The sequence below is a fragment of the Phlebotomus papatasi genome, chromosome 3, assembly GCF_024763615.1.
Source record: "Phlebotomus papatasi isolate M1 chromosome 3, Ppap_2.1, whole genome shotgun sequence".
NCBI lineage: Eukaryota > Metazoa > Arthropoda > Insecta > Diptera > Psychodidae > Phlebotomus > Phlebotomus papatasi.
In genome coordinates this window covers 22087545-22109646 of record NC_077224.1, presented here as the reverse complement: position 1 = coordinate 22109646, position 22102 = coordinate 22087545, and the positions used below count along the sequence as shown (strand labels likewise).

The window sequence follows — 22102 nt, the reverse complement described above, 5'->3', positions numbered from 1 at the left end:
GTGAACAGACGGAATTCCCACGGGAATTTCCATGAGCAAGTGGTAAATTTGCTATATTAGCGCCCTCTGCAAAAGTGCAAGAAACTGCCCGAACGCGACCAAATATTTTGAATTTCAAATGGTAATTTTCCATTGGAGGGTGAAATGTTCAATTTTGTGAAATAGTTTTTCATCCCTAATCCATCGAGGATCACAAATTATTTATCAAGGATGTTTTTTGCAGGATATGTATATTCTAGGGGTCCCGGTCAAAATTCCGAAAGCCAAAATCCCGAACGCCAAAACCCCGAAAGCCAAAATCCCGAATGGGCCCAAAACCCGAAAGCCAAAATCCCGAATTCTTAAAAGTGTCATAGCTACTTCCACGATTGCACCCACGCTTTCTGGAGGCAAAGGGAAATCTTCTGTGTCTTGGAAAATTATTCTAAATATTTTCCCCAGTATAATTTCATCCCTTTCAGGATTTTGAACATTCGGGATTTTGGCTTTTAGGATTTTGGCTTTCAGGATTTTGGCCTTTTCGGGATTTTGGCGTTCGTAATTTTGGATTTGGGATTTTAGCTTTCGGGATTTTGGCTGCCACCGGTATTCTAGTTACTATACTTTGAAACAAAATATTCATCAAGAAAATATTTCGTCAAAAACAAGCAACATTCAAAATTGCGGTCCAGAAGCTGTAATTGAGACTAGTATCAAAATTATTTTATATAAAGAATCATAAGATATCCCAATTTATATTTCTCTACTTCATATATCAATCTCTACCTCTTGTAAACACACGATTTCATTCATAATATTACGAAATTCTATTAAAAATTTGATTTTACACTCCAGGAACTTATTTTGACATATTCTTCTCAAATTTTATAAATAATGAGGTAATATATTCAATATCACTTGAAAATAATTTTAAAAAAAAATAACATTTTGTATCACAATTTGATCATTTTCATTGAAAATCAACTGCAATAATGCCTAAAATGGCAAAAAGCTATCTCACTCGAGATAGCTTCTTGCTTCCGGAAAATTCCGAAAATTTAATTTGGAGCGTTTTTAAGCAAATAATATATGTAAAATCATGTAAGATGTACTGTAGTGATCGAAAAATTGATTCTAAAAGCTAATTTGAAAACGAACAGTAATAATATAATAATTTTGAAAGTATTAGTGTTTTTGGATTCAATTAAATATTCATCAATAACATTTCAGAGGAGGTTTTAATGATTGGAAAGGTAGATTCAAAATTATTAAAAATGTAAAGAATATAATAATTTAGATAAGGAAATACAAAGAATAGTAAGAGCTGTCGAAGTTCACTAATAGGTGTTATAGTTCGTAACCTTAGAAACTAAATTTTCGGCTATAAAATATTACTTCAAAAAAATAAGAGAAAAATATTCTTTTTATCGTTCAATTTTATTGAAAATAGTGTTTTAAAATCTTTTGCAATCATTTTCTTCTGTGGAACAATGTGTATTCAATTATTATATAAATCATTTTTGTATTTTTCTACTAAATAATTAACTAAAATCTTTAATGTTTAAACCTTTGTCAACTGGAACATTTTATCATGATTTTTAAAGGCTCCTCATAAAAAAGAACGGAATAACTCAAAATCAAAAGACCAAGTATATTGCGCTTTCACGAGAGTTCGAGTAAATAAAGGTTAAAGAAAAATTATGACACCCTATTGTCCGCTGAAGAAAACGTCTTCCGGCACGTTTAACTTAAAATTCATTCTCTATGTTCCCAATCGTGTGCATTTCTCCCTTTTCCTCCCAAAAATTGCACTGGGAAATACTCAAGTGGGCGAAATTCGTTGAAAATTCTTCCTATTCAATCCATTTAACCACACAAAAATAGCGTGGGTGGAATTTTCATGGTTTAGTAGAGCACGGAGATAAGTGTAAGAAGTCCCATTCCACAAAGAGATAATCGATAAAATTGTGAAAGTGAAACCTAGGGAGAAATTTTCTCACAAGAACCTCTATTGGATCAAAATTATATAATGAAAAAAAAAACGGGGTAAAAATTGAGAAAAGAAATCCATCAACTTTCACCTAAAAAAAAAGAAAATAGAGAATATAAAACGTAGTGAAGAAATATTCTAAATTTGATGTAAGGGTATCCCAAAGGAAAACTCCTTAAGGCATCACAATTAATTGTTAATCTTGGTACTAAGAAAATTCTGGAGTGGGTATATCCTTAATCTGACAAGGGTGGAAGTTGATTTTGGGTTGTAGAGATATAACACACAAGATTTTATTGGTTGCTGATGAATAATGAAAGCACCAGCGGAGATGTTTATAGCCATTCTATCGAGTTACATCCCGGAGATCGGTTGTTCTTCATCTACTTTATAGCCACTTCTATCTCTGTGATTTATCAAAGCTGAGAAGGTGCTAAAGATGATGCTTAGATTTTCAATTATAAGAATAAACTAATACAGCTCTTTGCCCTGAAAATCACGTATCGAAGAACCTCTTTATGATAGCTATAATAGGAAACAATATATAACTTCACACAAGACACAATAACATCTCACCTACATAACCAATTAGCTTAGAGGCATTATTATATCAGTTTGGCCCAATTTGCATAAACAATTGATTTGAAATTATTGATAAGTTCTAACACACTTGATAGGACAAGAACATGCATATAATGAGTATTAATAATTTAATATGTAAATTCAAGCTGTGCATAATAAAATGTGAAGTTGCTGAAGCCTATCATAATAAGATTTACTGACTTCGGAATATTATAATTTAATAAATATCTTGATAAATTAATAGTTAGAAGCCCATTACGTACTGTATTTTCTGTGCAAATCTTTAGGAATAATTTAAAAGTTAAAAAATAAGGCATAGAAACGGTAATAAAGTTTTTCTTCCTAGATTTAGGAATAAGTATAACCAATTTAATTTTAGCACTATTCAAAATATCTTAAAGCTCTTGTCCGACTTTATAAACTTTTAATGAAAGTCTGGGTAAAGTGATTCCGCTAAGTGACACCCTCATCGTTATCTGAATTTAAGATATCATGGACGGTGTTAGTCGAAATTCCGAAATCGAAAATCCTGATATCTAAAATCCTGAAAGCCAAGATACCGAAAAATAAAATTCCGAAAGCCAAAATCCCGAAACCCAAAATCCCGCATGGTGAATATTCTTAATGGCTCCGGCACACCTTTTAGATCAAGAAAATTTCATGAATTCAAATTTCGGGATCCCTTTCTTTCTCACATGTTTTGCATATGTCTCTCATTCTCTCGCACTCTTCTTCTTCTCTTAAACATCACTCCAAATTCAATTTAGCTCAATTGAATTTGGTATGCGAAAGAATGAGATAGTCATATGCAAAACATGTGAGAGAGAAAGGGTTTCGAATTTCGACTTCATGAAATTTTCCTGATCTAAAAGGTGTGCCGGAGCCATAAGGGACGAAATTATACGGAGGATAATGTGTAGAATAATTTATCAAAACCTAAAAAATGTCTGAGAAAATATTTATCCGAGTTTCTAAAATGATATTCAGACTAGAGGTTTAGCCCAATTCCTGAAGATCTCAAAATCCTAAATATCAACCAATTTTATTGCTTTTTCAGAATTTAATAGGTCATCTGTCCTTAATAATCCAATTCTAAGTTATTTTTTGAAGCCCTTATAAGTTTCTATCAATGTTTTAAGGCGGTTTTGTAGTTTATTTATTTGCTTAGTTCGGTAGAAAAATCAACGCAACCAACTCAATTACTATTTTTAAAGTATCTTCAATAGTCCATTTTACTGCTCGAATTCAAAGAGAGAGCAGTTACATAATCGTCTTTTTTTTCAACTTTTCACTGTTCTGGAGCTTTAACGGTAAGAGATATCGACTTCCAGTCTTAGATGATCCCCAATAAAAAAAAGACAATATCATCACCGATTTTGAATAATTTTTTCTAATTTTTTTTTACTTGACCTTAAATTTGTTCTCGAGCTAGAGGTCAAACGGTAAGAGATATCGACTTCCGGTCTTCGATGACCCCTAATAAAAAAATAATATCTCTAGACGTTTTTTATCCTTTCCCCTCCCCTCAACTAAAAACATGTATTTTCGGTTTTTCTCAAAATTGGCTCAAGCTTTTTCAATGATTTTTGGATATGTTTTAGAGCTAGTCCAGGCAAACATTTCGCCCAAACATATCTATGATCGGAAAATTCGCCATTTTGAATTATTGAAGGTCAAAGGTCAAGCACTTTGGTGGGCTCATTTTTCAATCGATTTGGTTAAATTTGAATTTTTTAGGAAGGTATTGAAATTTCGAACCCGGCTGCATCGGTAATGAACCGGTTAACTCTTTCCGGACCGCAGCATATGCTGCAAGCCAATTTCACAATTTTTAATCAAAAATATCTAAGCTCAAGAATTAATTGAGGTCCTACAAAAAATATCTTACATTTCGACATCCTTAGAGTTTGTAATCATCCACAAGAATCGAATTTTTATCAGTTCTGAATAATTAAAAAAACATTTTTTTATCATAGAAAATGCATATGCTTCTTTGGGTACTACAGTCCCAAAAGAGACGAAAGAGTTAAGTACCGATTTTTGAATAATTTTATACCCCCTAAATCCGTCCCCCCAATAATTAATATTCCCTGAAAATAATGTTTTTTTCGGTTTTTCTCAAAATTGGCTCAAGCTTTTTCAATGATTTTTGGATATGTTTTAGAGCTAGTCAAGGTGAATATTTCGCCCAAACATACTTATGACCGGAAAATTCGCCATTTTGAATTATTGAAGGTCAAAAGTCAACTACTTTGAAAGGGTACTTTTTGACCCCATTTGGTTAAGTTTGGATTTTTGGTAAGGTATTGAAATTTCGAACCTGGCTGCATCGGTCTTCATCGGTAATGAGTCGGTTAAGTACCGATTTTGTTTTTATTTTCAAATGCTTTTGTGATTTATGAATCAATTTTATCTCTAGTAGATCAGTGATACCAAAAGATTATGCAAAAAAAATTCACGGTGAGCTCTATCTCGTGAGTTCGAGCATTCCACAAAGCTGGGACGCTTTGCCATCTCTTTTATAATCAATTTTTTGTGGAGTATATCTTAAAGTTATCTAAAAACAGAGCTTCAAGATAATGACTTCTAGTGTAGTATTTTCGCAACAACTCTGTATGTTAAGAAAATTTATGGTATCAATGGACTCACCTGTGGAAAATCACGTTCTCCGGACTGATGCCTGAAGTGGAGGAAGTAGGATCTTCCTCCGCGCAGACTGTGCATATATCCAAGTCGTACAAGAGGTGCTGCTGTGTGTCCATCACTTAAAATATCAAGTGTCGCATCCCTTGCTCCTGTCGGATTTCGAGGCGGTCTCTCCCAATCTGTGTACTCATTCTATCCCCCAAAAACAAAAAGACAATGTCAGTGTCAGTTTCTCCAAAAAGGATATCCTGGGTATCACTTGCATACCTTTAAAGCTGAATAAATTTCATTTAAGTGATAGTGATAGATATTTCGTACATATGTCCTCAAGATGCGATCCCGTCTTGTCTCATTGAAGCCAAACTCCAAATCTTGTGCACTCAAATCCAAGTACGATTCAATCGACGTGAGTCCAAAGAGTAATTCCCGACTTGGGAAATCAGCCAATTCCAGTCCGTTGGTACTAATTTTTATTTTTTTTATTGTGGTTATTTCCCCAAGGCAGAATCCATGAGACAGCGATAAAAATTTTACCGGGATGAGAAGGATAAAATAAGAAAAAAAAAGATAAGCCTGAGACCCGCACTATTTTTATTGCCCATCTACCCCACAAGAAGCTTCAATATTATCCCGGAAATTGTTGAAAGTCATAAATTGAATGAAGTACTCACCTTGCCAGAGCGGATCCGGTGGGAAGGATCAAGGCATTTGTCATAGATGAGGTGGGATTTACGATTACCGTGCCATCGACAAATGGAGCAAATCCAGGAAGAAATCTATAGCAAATTATGATTTTTTTTCCCTTAATACAAATTGTTTTCTCCATCTCCCCATTCACTTTGCAGAAATACAGAGATTTAAATCTTTCTTTTTTTCAAGTGGAAGAAGATGGCAAGATGGGAAGATGGTTTTTATACAATTTATTCAATAATATTTCATGGCGAGTTATTGCTACAAGGGGAACATTACGAATAATTAAGAAAACATCGACCTTACAAGAAAGACACTTTTAAACTGTGCTGCTTTGCCTACACTTCGATACGTAACATTTCTTGTGTGAACTTATTTATTTATATTTTCGTTTTGGTTTTTTTGAAAATTGTATGAAGTCTTTTTGATCCTTTTAATGACACCTAATCCATCTATTTTGTCCTAAATGAGTTATTTTTAAAGAAATTTCTAAAATTCAGCTATTAAACAAAATAAATTTACTTAGTAGGGTAAAATGAGGTAATTTGGAACCATTTACAATTTGGGACATTTGAAAGGACATTTGAGATTTCTCTCTGTTTTAGAGATTCAAAAGGAAGAAAAGCTGTTTCTGTTCTTCTTAACACTGAACCTACCGGGTCGTTTTTCGGTCAAATGACAAACCGCGGTAGGGTAGGATACTCAACAAAGGACAATGGGCAGAACTGTATGGGAGCTGGTCCAACCATTCGCCAGAGATCGGACTAGGCCAATTTTGTTGGTATTGGTATATGACTTAAAAATTACTGAGACCCAAGTCAAAAAGAACTGTTAACGATATCCTTTTGAAAATTCGCAACTTTGACAATTTATTACTCGAAAACGGCTTAACCAATCTTAATGAAATTCGGGTCAAAGTCGATGTATGACTTAAGCTTTAAATAAATACAGTGCTCGCTTCGTTATCTGGATGATTGGGAGACAATATGACAGATGTCCGCTTCGTAATCCGGATGGATTTTTTGAATTTGTTCAACGTCTCGTGAATATAATGCAAGTTTTTTTGTAGAATTAGAATTACAGTTTTAAAAAAACTTAAAAAGACATAATTAGAGAATCCCATGCTATTATACTTCATTTATTAAACAAAAACATTACAGGATAATTCATTTTCATTGCTGAACACACATGCATACATGGACTCAAAATAATTTTAAATGTAACCGTCGATAACTCGTCCGGATTACGCCGATTCGGATTAGAAAGCGGGCACTGTATTTTCAGATTTTCCCTCTAACTGCCCCATCTGGTAACTGCCTTACAAACTAGCAATATTTCAAAGTCATCGCAGATTACAGGGCTACAAAACGAAAACTTATTTCGTTAAATGGCAAATCACAGGTATTTTCGGAGTCCTTGGTGTATCTTGAACATATCACCTGAAGAAACTTATAGTCCATCACCTCAACTTTTCAGATATCTTGAAGTAAGAGTTATTAAGAAATGGGTAGAACTATTTTTATGAAACTTGCTTTTTTAAATAATGGCATATTGTAAGTTGTTGGCACCAAAGAACGTTTTCTAAAAGAGAACTGAACTCAAGGAACATTTTCCTAAAAGAAACCGTATCCATATCCCTCCATTTTTCTTGTTGTACCGTTACTAAAGAATTTTAAGAAAAGGTTCTGAGTATAGTTAATTAAAACATTTTTTTCTCTGAATTTATTATTTAAATAGCGATATCTTTTAGAACCCTGCGAACTTTACAGATTTTAACTCTTTTTCAAGAAGAATATTACTGAAGAGACGTTTCCCTAGATACAATCCTTTTTTTATGAATTTGAATTTTTTATGAAAATGCAGAGATAAAGATATGGTTTGTTCTAATGGTTTGTTTGAGTCCTTATTTACAAATTATTCTTAAAACTTCTTTTTGCTCATCTGAAACAGTGAGAAAGTCTCAAATGTCCCAAATTATAAATGCTTCCAAATTACCTCATTTTACCCTAATCATCTCGAACTTAAATTAGTTGATCGGGTGATTATTATCAAATCTATTTAAAATACTTCTTATAATCGTAAAACATTTTACTCATAATAAATTTATTAGTAGTGAGAACATAAGGCAATATTTACGTGGAAGGATAAGTTGCGGCAATTATTTCATAATGGTTTCATATAATTATATTTGCTTCGGTTATTTAAATGAAATCGATATCCGATAATTTGTTTCGACCGTCTGGATGTAGATGATGTCAGGAATGGAATTTCGGTCTTCTTGTTCTTGTTCTTCTCTTTATTTTATTTTTCCCAAAATAAAATAAAGAGAAGAACAAGAACAAGAAGACTGAAATTCCAACATCATCGAAATCGATATCCCAACTGATATTGGTCACAAATTTCTTTTAGTTCTCACAACTAATGCAAATAAATGGGTTTATATTTTCAAATAATTCTGACAACTTTTTCAATAGTAAAGAGTGATTTTTTAACTTATGTTTTGAAGCTTTTTTGAGCTATATAGTAACCACAACTAATACGATATAGTTATTACAGTCAATAAGATGGGTATCAACCCCATTTATTTAGTTATTGGAACTAATATGTTATAGTACCCGTTACTAATCTAATTTAGTTATGATAACTAAATGAAAAGATTCTGTAACTAATGTTGTTCAACTATTTCATTTAGTTACCCTAGGTAAATATATGGATGGGTCTATGCTTACTATTTCTTAGTTTCCATAAATCTAAATAAGGTAGTTGGGACTTAATTTTTCTAAAAGTGTATAAAAACAAATATTTTAATTTTATTATTTGAAATATTTATTTTATTGGAAAAGTCTCAAGAATTATACCCAGATTTACTTCTTTTTAGCACAAAAAAAAATCACTCACTGCACAACGAATACGTAGTTGCACACGAACTCAATGAGCTCCTAATTAAGAGTAATTCAGATCATTTTTTACGGTCAGAGTTTTAATGGAATATGTTTTTCTGCAAACCGATGCAGAAACAAGATAAAAAGCTCTGGAAAGCTTATCTTAATCGAATAATGGAAGTTTGTATTTATGTGCAAGGTGTATGAATGTGAATCCTTTTTATAGTTGGAACCGGTAATTAATCGGTTTTATCTAAAATTCAATTGCATTACTCTAAAGAAAAATAGAAAAAGAGTATGTTTGGATAATCCTTTATTTTTTTTAAGTTTAAGTTTAAGTTTATTGAAAACCACGAAATATACACCTCTTACAATTGCAGCCTATATTTCGTGGTTTTTCAATAAACTTAAACTTAAACTTAAAAAAATTAAATTAAAGGATTATCCAAAAAATTCTCTTTATCGTAATATTGCCGTAAAAAGCTACCGTGAAATTAATTTCTAGAATAAATTACATGGAATTCACGAGATCGAAAATTCTGCAGAATGATTTTCCCATAACCTATCCTATATTAAAGAAGGATATTAAAAAGAAAATCATGGCGATAATCTGTGGAAAATGTCACAAAATCCCCGTGTAGAGAAAAGTCTACTTAATCCTACTTCCATAAACTTTTACGTCGATTGGTATAATTGTTAAGCTTTTCTTGGCAGATAGCACAATAGAATTTGCTCAAAGTGAATTTTCTCATGTTTCAAAATCCAATATTAAATACTCACTCTCAAGGCCATTTTTGAACAATTAACAGAATAATGTGCTTCAGTAAAATATGATAAAGTATAAAAGCTTTGTATTCAAAATGCATGATAAATATTCTAAGATTTTCTTATCCAATCATGTGGAAAAAGATTGATTTTGATAATTTAAAATAATTGCAGAAAAGACTTAATTAAATTGCTGTATTTTGAAATTTGAAATAATATGGTAAAATTACTGTTAAATGTTCAATGTGTCTCAAAATGTGATATTTCTTTCCCTAAATATTCTCACTGAGCTTTTTCATCAAGCATCTCCCCATATTTTCCATTGATGGAAAAAACCTCCTTTTCACGAGAAATTTCATTACCAAGCGTTTCCCTTGAAGCAAAAATCACCCAAAATTTCCATCTCAATTGTGAAAATTCCTCCTTGATTTATAACCATCTCACGCGAAAAATCTTCCACCCTGTGTACTCTGAATTTCACAGTTGATGGGGATACTCTGGCGTCTATTTATAAACAATTAGTGAAAATTAATTTTCAACTAGTTTCAACGCGCGACAACGACGTCAGAAATTGAGATAGCACCGGAGGGAAAGTTTTCAGCTAAAGCTTTCTCCCCGTCTTTGGGTATGTTGACAGAATTAAAACGTGGGAATTAGCATGTTGGCTCGAAGTGAATTAATTCAAAATGGGAAGAGGTGAGAGATTGTTTGCCACACTTGCGATCTTCTCCACTACAGCCTCCCTCCAAAGTCACCCTTTTTGAGTTACCTTGGTGAATCGATGGTCACGTTAAGGAGGTCACTGAGGGATTTTTTGCGTAGACAGGGCGCCAGGTCATCCTCCAATAGATCACCATGACATCCTGTATGCTCTGCCACGCGTTTCTTCACATAAAGTGGTTCCTTTTGAATGGCCCATGGTGACAGTGCTGAACCACTTAATAAAATAGCACGAGCAGCTAGATCTGCAAGAAAATACCAAAAAAACAAAATCCTGGGTAAAGAAATTAACTTTTTCCAGGAGGATTTGCTCAAGGGCTCTTAAGAAAAACTTCTTCTAGACGGATGAAATGGAGCAATATAAGATTTTTGTTTTTGATCCATTATATTGTGGAAAGAATTGCTACGGGTTCACACCAGAACATGCTGGAGCACCCTTCATCGCTAGCCTCCCGGAATTGAGCCCCAGTGCCTATTCCAAGACAGCTATGAATTCAGTGTCCTCAGTGAAAACCGATTGAGGAGTCGATTCGATTGTGCCTTCGGAATAACTCATCGAGCACTCATTACTCCATCTAATGCAATTATAGCGATATCTTAACTTGAAATTGGCCTCCGTTATAGCACCCCTCAAAGTTACCACCCCAGCTGAACAGTAATTGGTACCGTTGGCTCAAAAGAGTCTTCGTCAGGACGAGCTTTCTCCATCCAACTCCTCTACACAGACAAAAATATTTTGTAAAAATGTTCGTAAATGTTTGTGAATTCCTATGGGGGAGTTACGAAATGCTCCTGAACCGTATAACCCACAAACAAGTTCGTAAAAGTTTGTACTTTTTTCACAAATATTGTTCGTAACATAATCAATTGACGAACATTTTTTGTACTTTTACAAATATTTGTTCGTAAATGTTCGTAAACACACAAAAAATGTTCGTAAAATTTTGGCATTTGTTCGTAAATGTTCCTACAATGTTCGACAGGAAAACAAAAAATTACGAACGAATGACAACATTTTTTTGTGTATTTACGCACATTTACAAACAAATATTTGTAAAAGTACGAAAAATGCATGTCAAGTGGTCATCTTACGAACAATGTTTGTGAAAAAAGTACAAACTTTCCTCCCCTATAGGAATTTTGTAACTTCCCTATAGGAATTCACAAATATTTACGAACATTTTTACAAAATATTTTTTTCTGTGTAGGCTCAAAATTCCTACTACAATATTGCCTCATCTTTTTTATCAACCAATTGACACAATACTAAATAACGGAAGTTATATTTTTTAGAAAACTTTAAAAATTAATAGTTATACCTGCATGAAACTGCCCCACGTTACCTAGTACATTTATATGAATTCGTGATAAACGTTAGTATTTTTTAAAGATGGATGCTAAAAATATAAAAAAATAATGCACTGACAATTGCTAAATCACACGAAAAAACAATATATCAGATGATTTAGTACATGAATGTACTAAAAACAAGTCGAAATAGACATTTTTAGAACGTTTTCTATTTATTTAATTAATTCTTTTAGCAGATTGCTGTTCCAATATCATTTTCAGACTTGTTATGAAAAATAGCACATGAATGTATTAAAAACAAGTCGAGATAGACATTTTTAGAACGTTTTCTATTCATTTAAATAATTCTTTGAGCAGGTTGCTGTACTAATATCATTTTCAGACTAGTTAAGAAAAATAGCACATGATTGTACTAAAACCAAGTCGAAATAGACATTTTCAGAACGTTTTCTAGTCATTTAATTATTTACTTTGGCAGGTTGCTGTACTAATATCATTTTCAGACTAGTTATGAAAAATAGCACATGAATGTACTAAAAACAAGTCGAGAGAGACATTTTTAGAACGTTTTCTATTCATTTAATTAATTCTTTTAGCAGGTTGCTGTACTAATATCATTTTCAGATTAGAATTGAAAAAATAGCACATGAATGTACTAAAATAGCGATAGAAATGAGTAAATTTAACACAAGACAGGTATTGCAAATTTAACCATTATTCACAAAAATTCGTTATCTATTTTAAAAATAAACTAGAACATTGTCTCTCTGATGTTTACTAATTTCAGGCAATGTTTAGCAAAGCTTTCGTTTATGTTTTCGCAATAAGCTCGTAAATACGTAGGCATTATAGTGTGAATGAAATGGATTATAATGCCAGATTTTGCAAGTATTGATTGCATTAAATTTAATATAAATTCCATGTAAATAGCTCTTATTTTCACGGTAGTGATTTTATCGAGTCAATGAAATTTATACAGCAGTAGAAATTCAATGAAATTGCCAATAGTATCATTTATATTAATTTACCACCAATAGCACTCAGTCATTCATTTCAAAGTTCAAATAAATTACATGCGTTAAGATGCGCAAAATTTTTAATCAAATGCATTCAATTAAAATTTATTACAAAAAAAAATACTTTACTGCAAAACATAAATTAATTTTTTTCTGAAGTTTTATTATCTGTTCTTGAGAGATTATTAAATATTTTTATTAGGACATGAGTTAAATAAGAGATAAAATAGTGTTTTGGGACACTTAGAAGTGCATTAATCAACTGTGCTTAAAGTTAATGTTCCGTAAGTGCTCAGCGCAAAAACTTGAAGTTCTTTTTGGAAGGTAGAGCAAGAAATTCTCATTTGTTCTGCAATAATTTTGTCATTTTTCACTCATGAAGAGTTTCAGGTGCTTGCTTGCGGTAAAATCACGTCAGGTAGTCGGTTTTTTTAACAAATGGCTTATGTTTTTCTTCAGTATAAGAAAATTTTAAGGTAGAATATAGAATGAAGCTAATTCTTGAGGATAATAAATCTTTAAATCTTATGATAAATTATTTATTGAACTTCTGAGAGTACGTCTTAGTATCATTTTGCAAATACAGTGGGACCTCGATAGAGTCAACTAATTATTTCCAAGCCGGATGATTCTATTGGATTCATTGACACTATCGTAGTCCGAAGAAAATTAATTGAGAAATTTTGATAGAAAGGGGTATGTTTTTATGTACGTATTAGATCATTTTAATAAATTTAATACGATAATATTTTATTTAATTACCTCATAAATTTTTTATAAATATTATTGTAAGTCGCTCACTTTTGAGCTTTCATTGACTCAAGTTAAAGTTAGTTATTATTTTTATAGATATTTTTTTAAAGAATCACTTCCTCAATTGATGTTAAATATATTATGATTACTTGGAGCAGTCTTGTTTTCTAAAGTGAAAGTTTTAAGAACTGTTTTAAGAACAGCTAGAGAAATATTTTGGAGAATGAGAAACTTATTAAAAATATTCTTAGTGTAGATGCGCGTGACTTTGCTCCCCTGCTTTTCGTAAGTTTTTCTTTAATTTGCACTTACGGATAGTTTTTAGACCATTCTTAAAGGCTGTTATGGTCCTTAGACCACCCTTAAGTGCTTGAATTATAGAAAAGCTACGAGAAACTGGGGCGTAAAGTCACCTACGAGTGTAAAGCTACCAGCATCGACGATACCTATTTTTGAAATTTTAGTATTTATAAAAACATTTTTAACTTTGTAGTCAGTTATGATATTTTCTATTAGAAACCGTATTTTTTCAATTTTATTTTTGAGAACGGTTTAGAACAATTAAATTTACATTTCCAATTTAAGGATGAATTTGTTAAATAGTTTCGACAAAGTAATTTTTAATAAATGCCAGGTTTACATATTTTTTTAATTTTCTGGTAAATTAGAATTTTATTTCAATAGTTTTTGTAGAATGAGTATTCTTATATAAAATTCCAGACTTGTAAATTTAAAAAATGTAAACATTTGAAATATTTTAAATATTATAATTTTAAATCGCTATTTTTAAATTATTTTAAAATTCCCGAGAATTGAAACTAGCGCTTCAAGAAACTGCCTCATAATTTATTACAATTTTTTACGTTTTATTTTAGGAACAGTTTAATACTGCAAAAGATAATACAGCTCATAAATTCAGTAGGTTTGTTTATTTATCATTTGGGTTAGCATCCTAGAAGAGAATCATCTTGGACAAGCATTTATTACCATTTTTTAAACCTAGTGCCCTTTGTTTGGGAACAGTTTCCGATTTTTGAAGTAACGTCAGTAAAAAAATCGTTCTGAAATGTTTCAAAAGAAGAGCTAATGAGCTAAACATTGTAAGCAGCTTACCTCTTGCCACAGGTGATACAACAAGGATGTTGGCTAGGGCAGCCCCAGTGCTGTGTCCCATTAGAGTCACCCTTTCGGCATCTCCATTGAATGCGGGCAGATTTTCACGGAGCCAATGTAGACCGGCCACGAGGTCCATTAGCCCAAAATTCCCCTGAGCGCTCTCTTTTGTGCCCGTTTTGAGGAAACCTTTGGCAAAATCCAACACCACACATAAATATCCATCTCAAACACCCAACAATGCTTAGGGGTGTCCTGAGCAATGAGGCAATTATCTTGTCCCCCAGAATTCCAAGAGAGATAAAAGAGAAAAACACATAGGGAAAAAAGACAAAGAGTCGCTTCCTACTCACCCAGAACACCTAATCTAAAATTAATCGTGACGACGATTATGTTTCCATGGGCAGCCAGGAGAGAGCCATCGTACAAATTTCCCGAATTCCACTCGTACGATTCACCATGGATGTAAACAATTGTTGCCAATGAGCGATTCTGATCCCCATTTTCACTATTAACTACATTCGTTGTCATGAAATCAGAGAGAAATAAATTCATTAGTTTTTTCTCATTATATACTCCTTTCTTCATCATCACCTCCCAAAAAATCGTGGGGTCAAAATGGACCTTTCTGGAATGGGAAGGAAGAGACAAAAGGGACAACCCTCGGTAACATGATTTAGCCACGCTCGACTTAAGCTTTAAGCGAAATCATTCCCTTTCTCTCTCAAAGTGTTCACATGGACTTTTATTGCATTTCCACACCCTCCACATATATTTAATTCACACAGACAGTCAACATTTGCGCTGCCAGAAATGTATGTGAAGGAACGTTTAATGATTTCGAGGGGTTTATATCTGCTTACAATACTTTTGGGAACAGTTTTGCAATGCAAACTTTCTGAAAATTGATGTGAATATATACGTGTATTGTATTTTAGTTTAATTATATCTTTAAGAACAGATTTAAAGACCCTAAAGTGTTCTTAAGAACACTTAGGTATTTCATTTTTTTTCAAATTCAACAAATGATCGTTCTTTAAAAATATGTAATCCTTGAAACTAATTCACTTATTAAGCTTCAACTATCATGATAATTTTGTAGGAGGAATAGACTCAAGTCATACAAAATTTTGAGAACAGTAACCTCATACTTTCACTTCATGAAGTATTGCATAATCACAGAGAACAGACTGGGCTTTTCTACACGGTCATTGCTCTTTTATGCCTTCATTGCTTTTTTACACATGGAAAAAATATTCAAAAAATTGCGGCACCAAATGATAATTCCCACCAGAATGATATTGACCAAACCTAATCGAAAGCAATGAAGGTGTCATATTGACTTTTCCATGGCTTCTTTGAAAATCGATGAAAAGAGCAAAAACCTAGTCTGTTTCCTATGGATATTGTACTAAAGAAACGGTTGATGCCTGTTTTTAAGGCATAGATAACAATTTTTTAAATGTAGGGAAGACCGGGGCAGAATTAGCTACGCATGTTATTAGACAGTGGGATATTACAGCCTGCCTTAGATGGAATATTGAAGAAACCACTATACTTATTCGAACTCAACACATCCCTTCCTATTCATTGCAATATTTATCAACCTGGTGCAAACATTTTCTTTTACAAATTATACGAAACGAAAAATTTTATTTTCTAGATAAATCTACCCTGGTCTCCCCTATTTGTTAAATCTTAAACCCAATTATTTCATTTTCAAGAAACATAGATTATTGCTATGTTGAGTTATTTTAAGAACAGTCAACAGTTTAGATATTCTTCGCCATTTATTACCACAAAATGAACTTACTCAGTTAATATTTTTTAGACAAAACTTATTAGGGTAATGGGCTATTTCCATTGAGAAATTTTTTAACAAATTTCTCAAAAAATTTTCAACTCCATATGAAAAAGGGTGCTTTTATGAGAAAAAGTTCAATTTGGTTGAACTTTTTTGCAAAAAAGCTTAAAAATTAAAATTGAGAACAGTTTCCAGACTGTTCCTATGGGGAAGAGCGCCATCCATTAAGCTTTCTTCTGATACTTGCATGCCAATAAGTTATCAGCTGAGCGAATTTCCATAAAAAGAAAACTTGTTTTTCACAGTGAAGGTGTTTTTAGAGGAAATTCAAGTAAATTTGGGTTCTTTGAAGGTGAAAACGGTGCATGCAATGAGAAAATGTCCCTGTACTGGGGATACAGTATGCCCAGAACTGTGATTTATGGTAAAGGCGGGCAAAGTGTTAGAAGTTCGTCGGAAAACGGTAGCGTTACTGTTTTAAAGTGGTAATGGTTTCAATTACCCCTCATTATCACTTTCCCTGCTTCAATTTGCGCACCAAACGGTTAAAGATATCCCTTAGCAGTGATTTCATGAAGGCTTCGGTTGGTTTTATGCATTTTTACCCTGAAGCTAAATCAAAACAAACAAATGTCAACGAGATGTTCGTATTCAAAACTGGGCTTTTTTGCGAGCTTTCATGCGAATTGGGAATTACAAAAATCTGAAAATCTTCCAAATGGAAATGGTCCATAAATGTACCAAATTTCGGCATAGTTCCATGCAAGCACCATAGTCGCAAGTTTGAAATGTAATATAATATTTTTAATATAAATTGAATTTTTTATTCCTTCTTCTTAAGGAATGTTGCTTAGAACCTTGTAGAGAGTTTATTGTCTTTATTTTCTCTAAAATCATTCCTAATGCATTTTAAAATGAATAAAAATGTAGACATAGCTTTGGTAGCCTATTTCGGCCATCTTCATTTTCATAGTTTCTTGCCCTTCCGGAATTCTTCCAATGTCTTTTTCACATCATCTCGTTTGTCGAAGCTACAGATTTTACTATTTTTTGCATTGTATAATGTCTAGAGTATACAAAAATTAAAAATTCATGGAAATTCTAGGAACAAAAAAAGTGGCCGCAATTACAAACCGGTCGAAATTTGGCACATTTACCCTATTGGTGATTTTTAATGAAAAATGAAATGCGAAAATCTTTTCCAAGAAGATCCTTTTTTAAACACATGACAGTTCTCAAGTGTTTCTGTGGAATCGTCTTTTCTTTGGGATGGTTCGTGTCACCACTGTTTTACCCAGTCCTTATCGTGTTCTAATAAAATAAAACAGTAGTGACACAAACCATTACAAGGAAAATTCGATTATGCAGAAATAATTGAGAACAGTCTTTGCTTGAAAATAAGTTCAGGAGAAAGATTGCCCTTTTTCATTGAAATACCGTCATATCGAAAGAGTCAACAGTTCACATTGAAAATATAGTCATCGAAATATACAAACTTTTTGAAGTCTTTATCGTCTGTTACCCCTCGGCAGTGACTTCTTCACTCCACAAATGTATCTCCCCCAACATATGGGGGATTTATTGCCCAAAATGAGGGTGAGCAAGTCATTGGCGGACAAAATATGTAGTAGCAGAAGGAAGAAGTTTCCCCACAACACAGAATCCCAAAGAATAGAAACAAAAGCTCGAATGGTGAATCGCGTGCTTTTGGATTTAGGGTGGATCACTTAAAAAGTATCTGTTGGCGGAAGGCAGTGAAAAGCTTGGCTGAAAAGTAAGCATAAATTGCCTGTATGGGCCACTGATATACACCTGAAAGGTCGCTTTATGTCTCTGGGACACGCTCTGAAAATCTCAGAAGGAAAACTCATTAATTTCCAGTGAAAATTCACCTCTAAACGATGGCAAGTGGTTTGAGGGGCCGAGTTGTTTTGCCCACCAAAAGTCACTGATTTTTATGGGGAGCTTCTGTACTTGTGGCAAAATTGATGATGAGCAATGAAATTGTTTTATGAGTGAGCTTGAGGAATGACGCCTAAAATTAAGGGGAATGAAAATCATTTGATTTTTATTAGTATGCACCAGATGGTAGAAATTTTGTGGTCAGGTTTTTCACGGCGTAAAAAAATAGCGTACTTATTCTCAATAAAGTCAAAATTGGAGTCAATAAACACTCAGATGAATTTTCTTTACTCTCTCCTTTTCTCTTGAGTTGGTGAAGGGTGACGACGACAGTTAATAATAAAGCTTCTTTTTGCCTCTTATGGGAAAACTCTTCTTCGTATCTAAAAGGTTATATACATAGATTCTCCTTGGCATCATTGGAAAAATGTTGTGACATGAGAAGATTTTCCATTTTCACTGTCATGTTCAGGGATATAATGTGAGATTTCGATGTGAATTAAATGTCTACGGCACTATTCCATTATCATGTGGATTTACTGTGAAAAAGCACCATCAATATTCATTCCATGTCTTTTCACATTCCTTTTGCAAATTCAATGGGATTTGCCATCAAATCCTTTTGGTTAATTGAACAAATGTAACACTCTTTCCCATAAAGAAGTCTTGCAAAAATATCTATTATGATTGTAGAGTTAGATTTTAAATAACTATTTCGTTTCAGGACTCAATATTCATTTAATTTCGTTACACGACTTCCTGTAAAACAATTTCACAAAAAGTCAACTAATAAATTTGAAATCTTACTTGAAACTTTAATTATAAAATTCTTAATAAAATGTCCAACTTTTCAAGCGAAATTTTGCGTAGGGTAAATTAAGCTAATTTAAAACCTGCTCCAAATGGAAATTTTTCGCTACTCCAAATGGAAACTTCATTGTTTTCACGATAAATACAGTACTATATTACTATATTTATATATTTTATATACCACAGTTTCATTATTTAGTTAATTTTGCTTCAAATAAAGCGAAAATCCATATTTTAATTTGTTAATTTCTCAGAAAAATTAAAAGTGTACCTTTTCACCATTGAATTTTTTATCTATCGGCCATGTTTTTCATTCGTTGTTGTTTATTCGTTTTGTTTAACATTTATGTCATATTTCTGGCTAATTTTACTTAAATTAAGTGTTACTCTTTATTGTTAATGGTACGTGAAGTTTTCAAATGAAATAAATACCTATTTCGAGAACAAAAAGGGTTTTCCTGAAGTATGTCTGCAAATGCTTCAATAGGAAACCCGGTAAATATAATTTTTTGGAGAGATTTTCTTATTGTTTTAGATGGGAAAGGAGAAAAGACCAGAAATAAGAACAAATCCTGCACACAAGAGCAACTCAACAAGGTTTTGGAAGCCTTTCGTCGCGATTTCACTTAGGGGAAAGTGACCATGCTTGATACGATCCAAGCTTGATAATAACTATTTTTTTCCTACGTTAATCAATAATTGTGACTCATAGCAATATATTTTACTAGCTGGTGCTAAGCCTCACATTTCCTAAAAAAATTAGGATCCCAGCTCTTTTTTCCTAGTTTCAGGAAGCAAAAATCAAAAATGGGCCCAAAACTGTAATTTCGATACATGATATTTCATAAGTATTTCTTAATTAATGTCGCCGTTCAGGAAAACTACTGTCATAGGCACATAGAGGGTTCATCAGTATTAATATTTATGTAAAAATATTTTTACTTGGTGACACTGTTTTTGAGGGTGGTGACAAATTCATAAATTCTACCTGTGTCCATCCTATATTTTAAGAAGTGTCCATGAATGATAATTTAATTGTGGCAACTCTATCTTTAGATGTGATTCTTTCATAATTACACCTATTGTAATCCTCCAATTTTATCGATATTTGACATAGCCTTCAACCCTGTTGCCTGAATTTTAAGGTTGCAGAGTGACATTTTCAAGGACTCAAAGTGAAAGAATGGTTTTCGCTAGCGCCCTAATGTCAATAAAACATCTCTCAGAAAAGTTCCTAAAAAGTGATATTAAAACTAATAATCAGTCATATAAACGATTTAAGCAGATAGATTAGAATTCCGTCTAAATATTGATGTGCCATTTTTTGTATCCGGTGAAATTTTTATAGTCAAAATGGGCCTCCGAATTGTCGAATCAATGATTATACAGCAAGGCCCCGGACCCAACTTGTATAAAAATCGTCACTGAATTTCCATTTTCTTCTTGAGAAAAATCTAAGGATTTCCAGGAACTATTTGAGGTGGGATTATGAACCTAATAAGTGAGACATTTTTTTTAACATAGTGAAAGAATCGCTTCGGTTTGTGTGTTAATCAGAAAAAAATCACAAATCTTGGACATCATTTTACAGTATCAAGCATGGTAGCTTTCCCCTACACTCTTTGTCTCCAATTAGAAACGTTCCCTTGTCTCTATTTGGATTAATTTGTTTTCAATAGAAGCTTTTTACACTCACGATTTTTTTTTGTATTTAAGAAGTTTTTAAATTATATCTAAAGAATTTTCAATAAACCGTAACATTCTAGAAGAGTCAAGGAGCGAATTTACGTAATTCTCTTCCGAAAAAATATGAACTTAATGTGTTGAATCTTCTGTCAAAGTTAAAGCGTCTGGAAATGATTTTGAGTTAGGACATTTACCCTAGGTTTGCCAGGATTTTAATAAACTCTATAATGGGATAGCCAACGTAGGTAGAACTGAGCTAGGATTTTTAGAACAATGGTGACGGTGAGCGTCGGAATCTGTTGATCAAATCCTACACTGAAAGAAATTCGAAAAAAGTTAAAATAACATTCTGGAAATGTTAATTTTATCCTGCAGCATTGATCCCAAATCGGTGTAAATATTATGCTTTTTAGGTGTATTAGGGTTAAAGTTACCCTTCTTTCATGTTAATTTTACCATTAGAAAGGTGTAAAATTAACATTAAAAAATGTTGATATATTTTTACACCTAAAAAGTGTTAAATTTCTGAGGAAAAAATGTTAATCGCACCCTCTTTTTCTCTCAGTGTATGAATTAAGCACACAATTTCGCCAGAGCTTTCGACAAATATCGTGTCTTCCTCAGTGGTTCAAGTACCAGTCCGTTCGCTGTGCAAAAAAGAAAGAAGAAAACGTGATCCTAACCAAATTCAAAAAACTGATGCATAAGAAATTAGAGGAATTAGTGACACAAATTCTAAAGAAAAGACCAACCAAGAACTACTGAGGAAGACACAATAAGTGTCAAAAGTTCTGGTGAAATTGTGTGTTTGATTCGGAGAATTCGATCAACAAATGACGCTCACCGGAAGGACGGATTGTCCTAAAAATCTAGCTCTTTTTTTAATGAAAATCCCAGGATCATGCTGCTTTTTCAAGTTTGCAGCGAATTATTCAGTAGATTAGGAATAATAAATGCTAACTTAAGACAATTTTCCATATGGGCTAAAAATATTAAGTTATATATTAACATGTTAATTATGGCAGGGGTCCATCAAGCGTAATAAAAAGTGAAGATATTTTTAAGTTTTTCTTGTAAAATTTTTGCAGATATTGCATTGCGCCTTTAACAAATTTGCTCGTAGTTCTTGTATTATTTCGGCGAGCATAATAAAATATGTGTTTTTAGATAGCTTTTAATACACGATTTCGAAATATGTCAGACTGATAAGTCAATTCTCTTTAGGAAAGGACTTGCCAATAGTCTTCAGTGCCTCTATGTAAAAACGTAGGGAAAAATGAAATGTCGAGAGGCCCCTGATTATGGTAAGATTATTAAGCAAAAATAAAATATATTACTAACCATATTTTTTTCCTAATTTAACCTCAAAAATCTATTTTTGAAAATTATAAATTTTGAATCTTGTAAATGAAGAGAAACTATGCGGTCTATAATAGTACCAAAATCCTTCTGA

The 22102-nt window shown here is 32.7% G+C and overlaps 1 protein-coding gene across 1 annotated transcript in view; it reads right to left on the bottom strand.

Annotated features, from left to right (window-relative positions):
- LOC129808247 (neuroligin-4, X-linked-like) overlaps positions 1-22102 on the bottom strand; it is a 116661-nt gene that overhangs the window by 27821 nt on the left and 66738 nt on the right. The window contains exons 6-11 of the mRNA XM_055858069.1: positions 14801-14962; positions 14448-14636; positions 10304-10499; positions 5869-5973; positions 5465-5660; positions 5201-5389 (exon numbers count right to left, since the gene is read on the bottom strand). Coding sequence (XP_055714044.1) covers positions 5201-5389; positions 5465-5660; positions 5869-5973; positions 10304-10499; positions 14448-14636; positions 14801-14962 — 1037 coding nt within the window. The remainder of the gene's footprint in view (positions 1-5200; positions 5390-5464; positions 5661-5868; positions 5974-10303; positions 10500-14447; positions 14637-14800; positions 14963-22102) is intronic.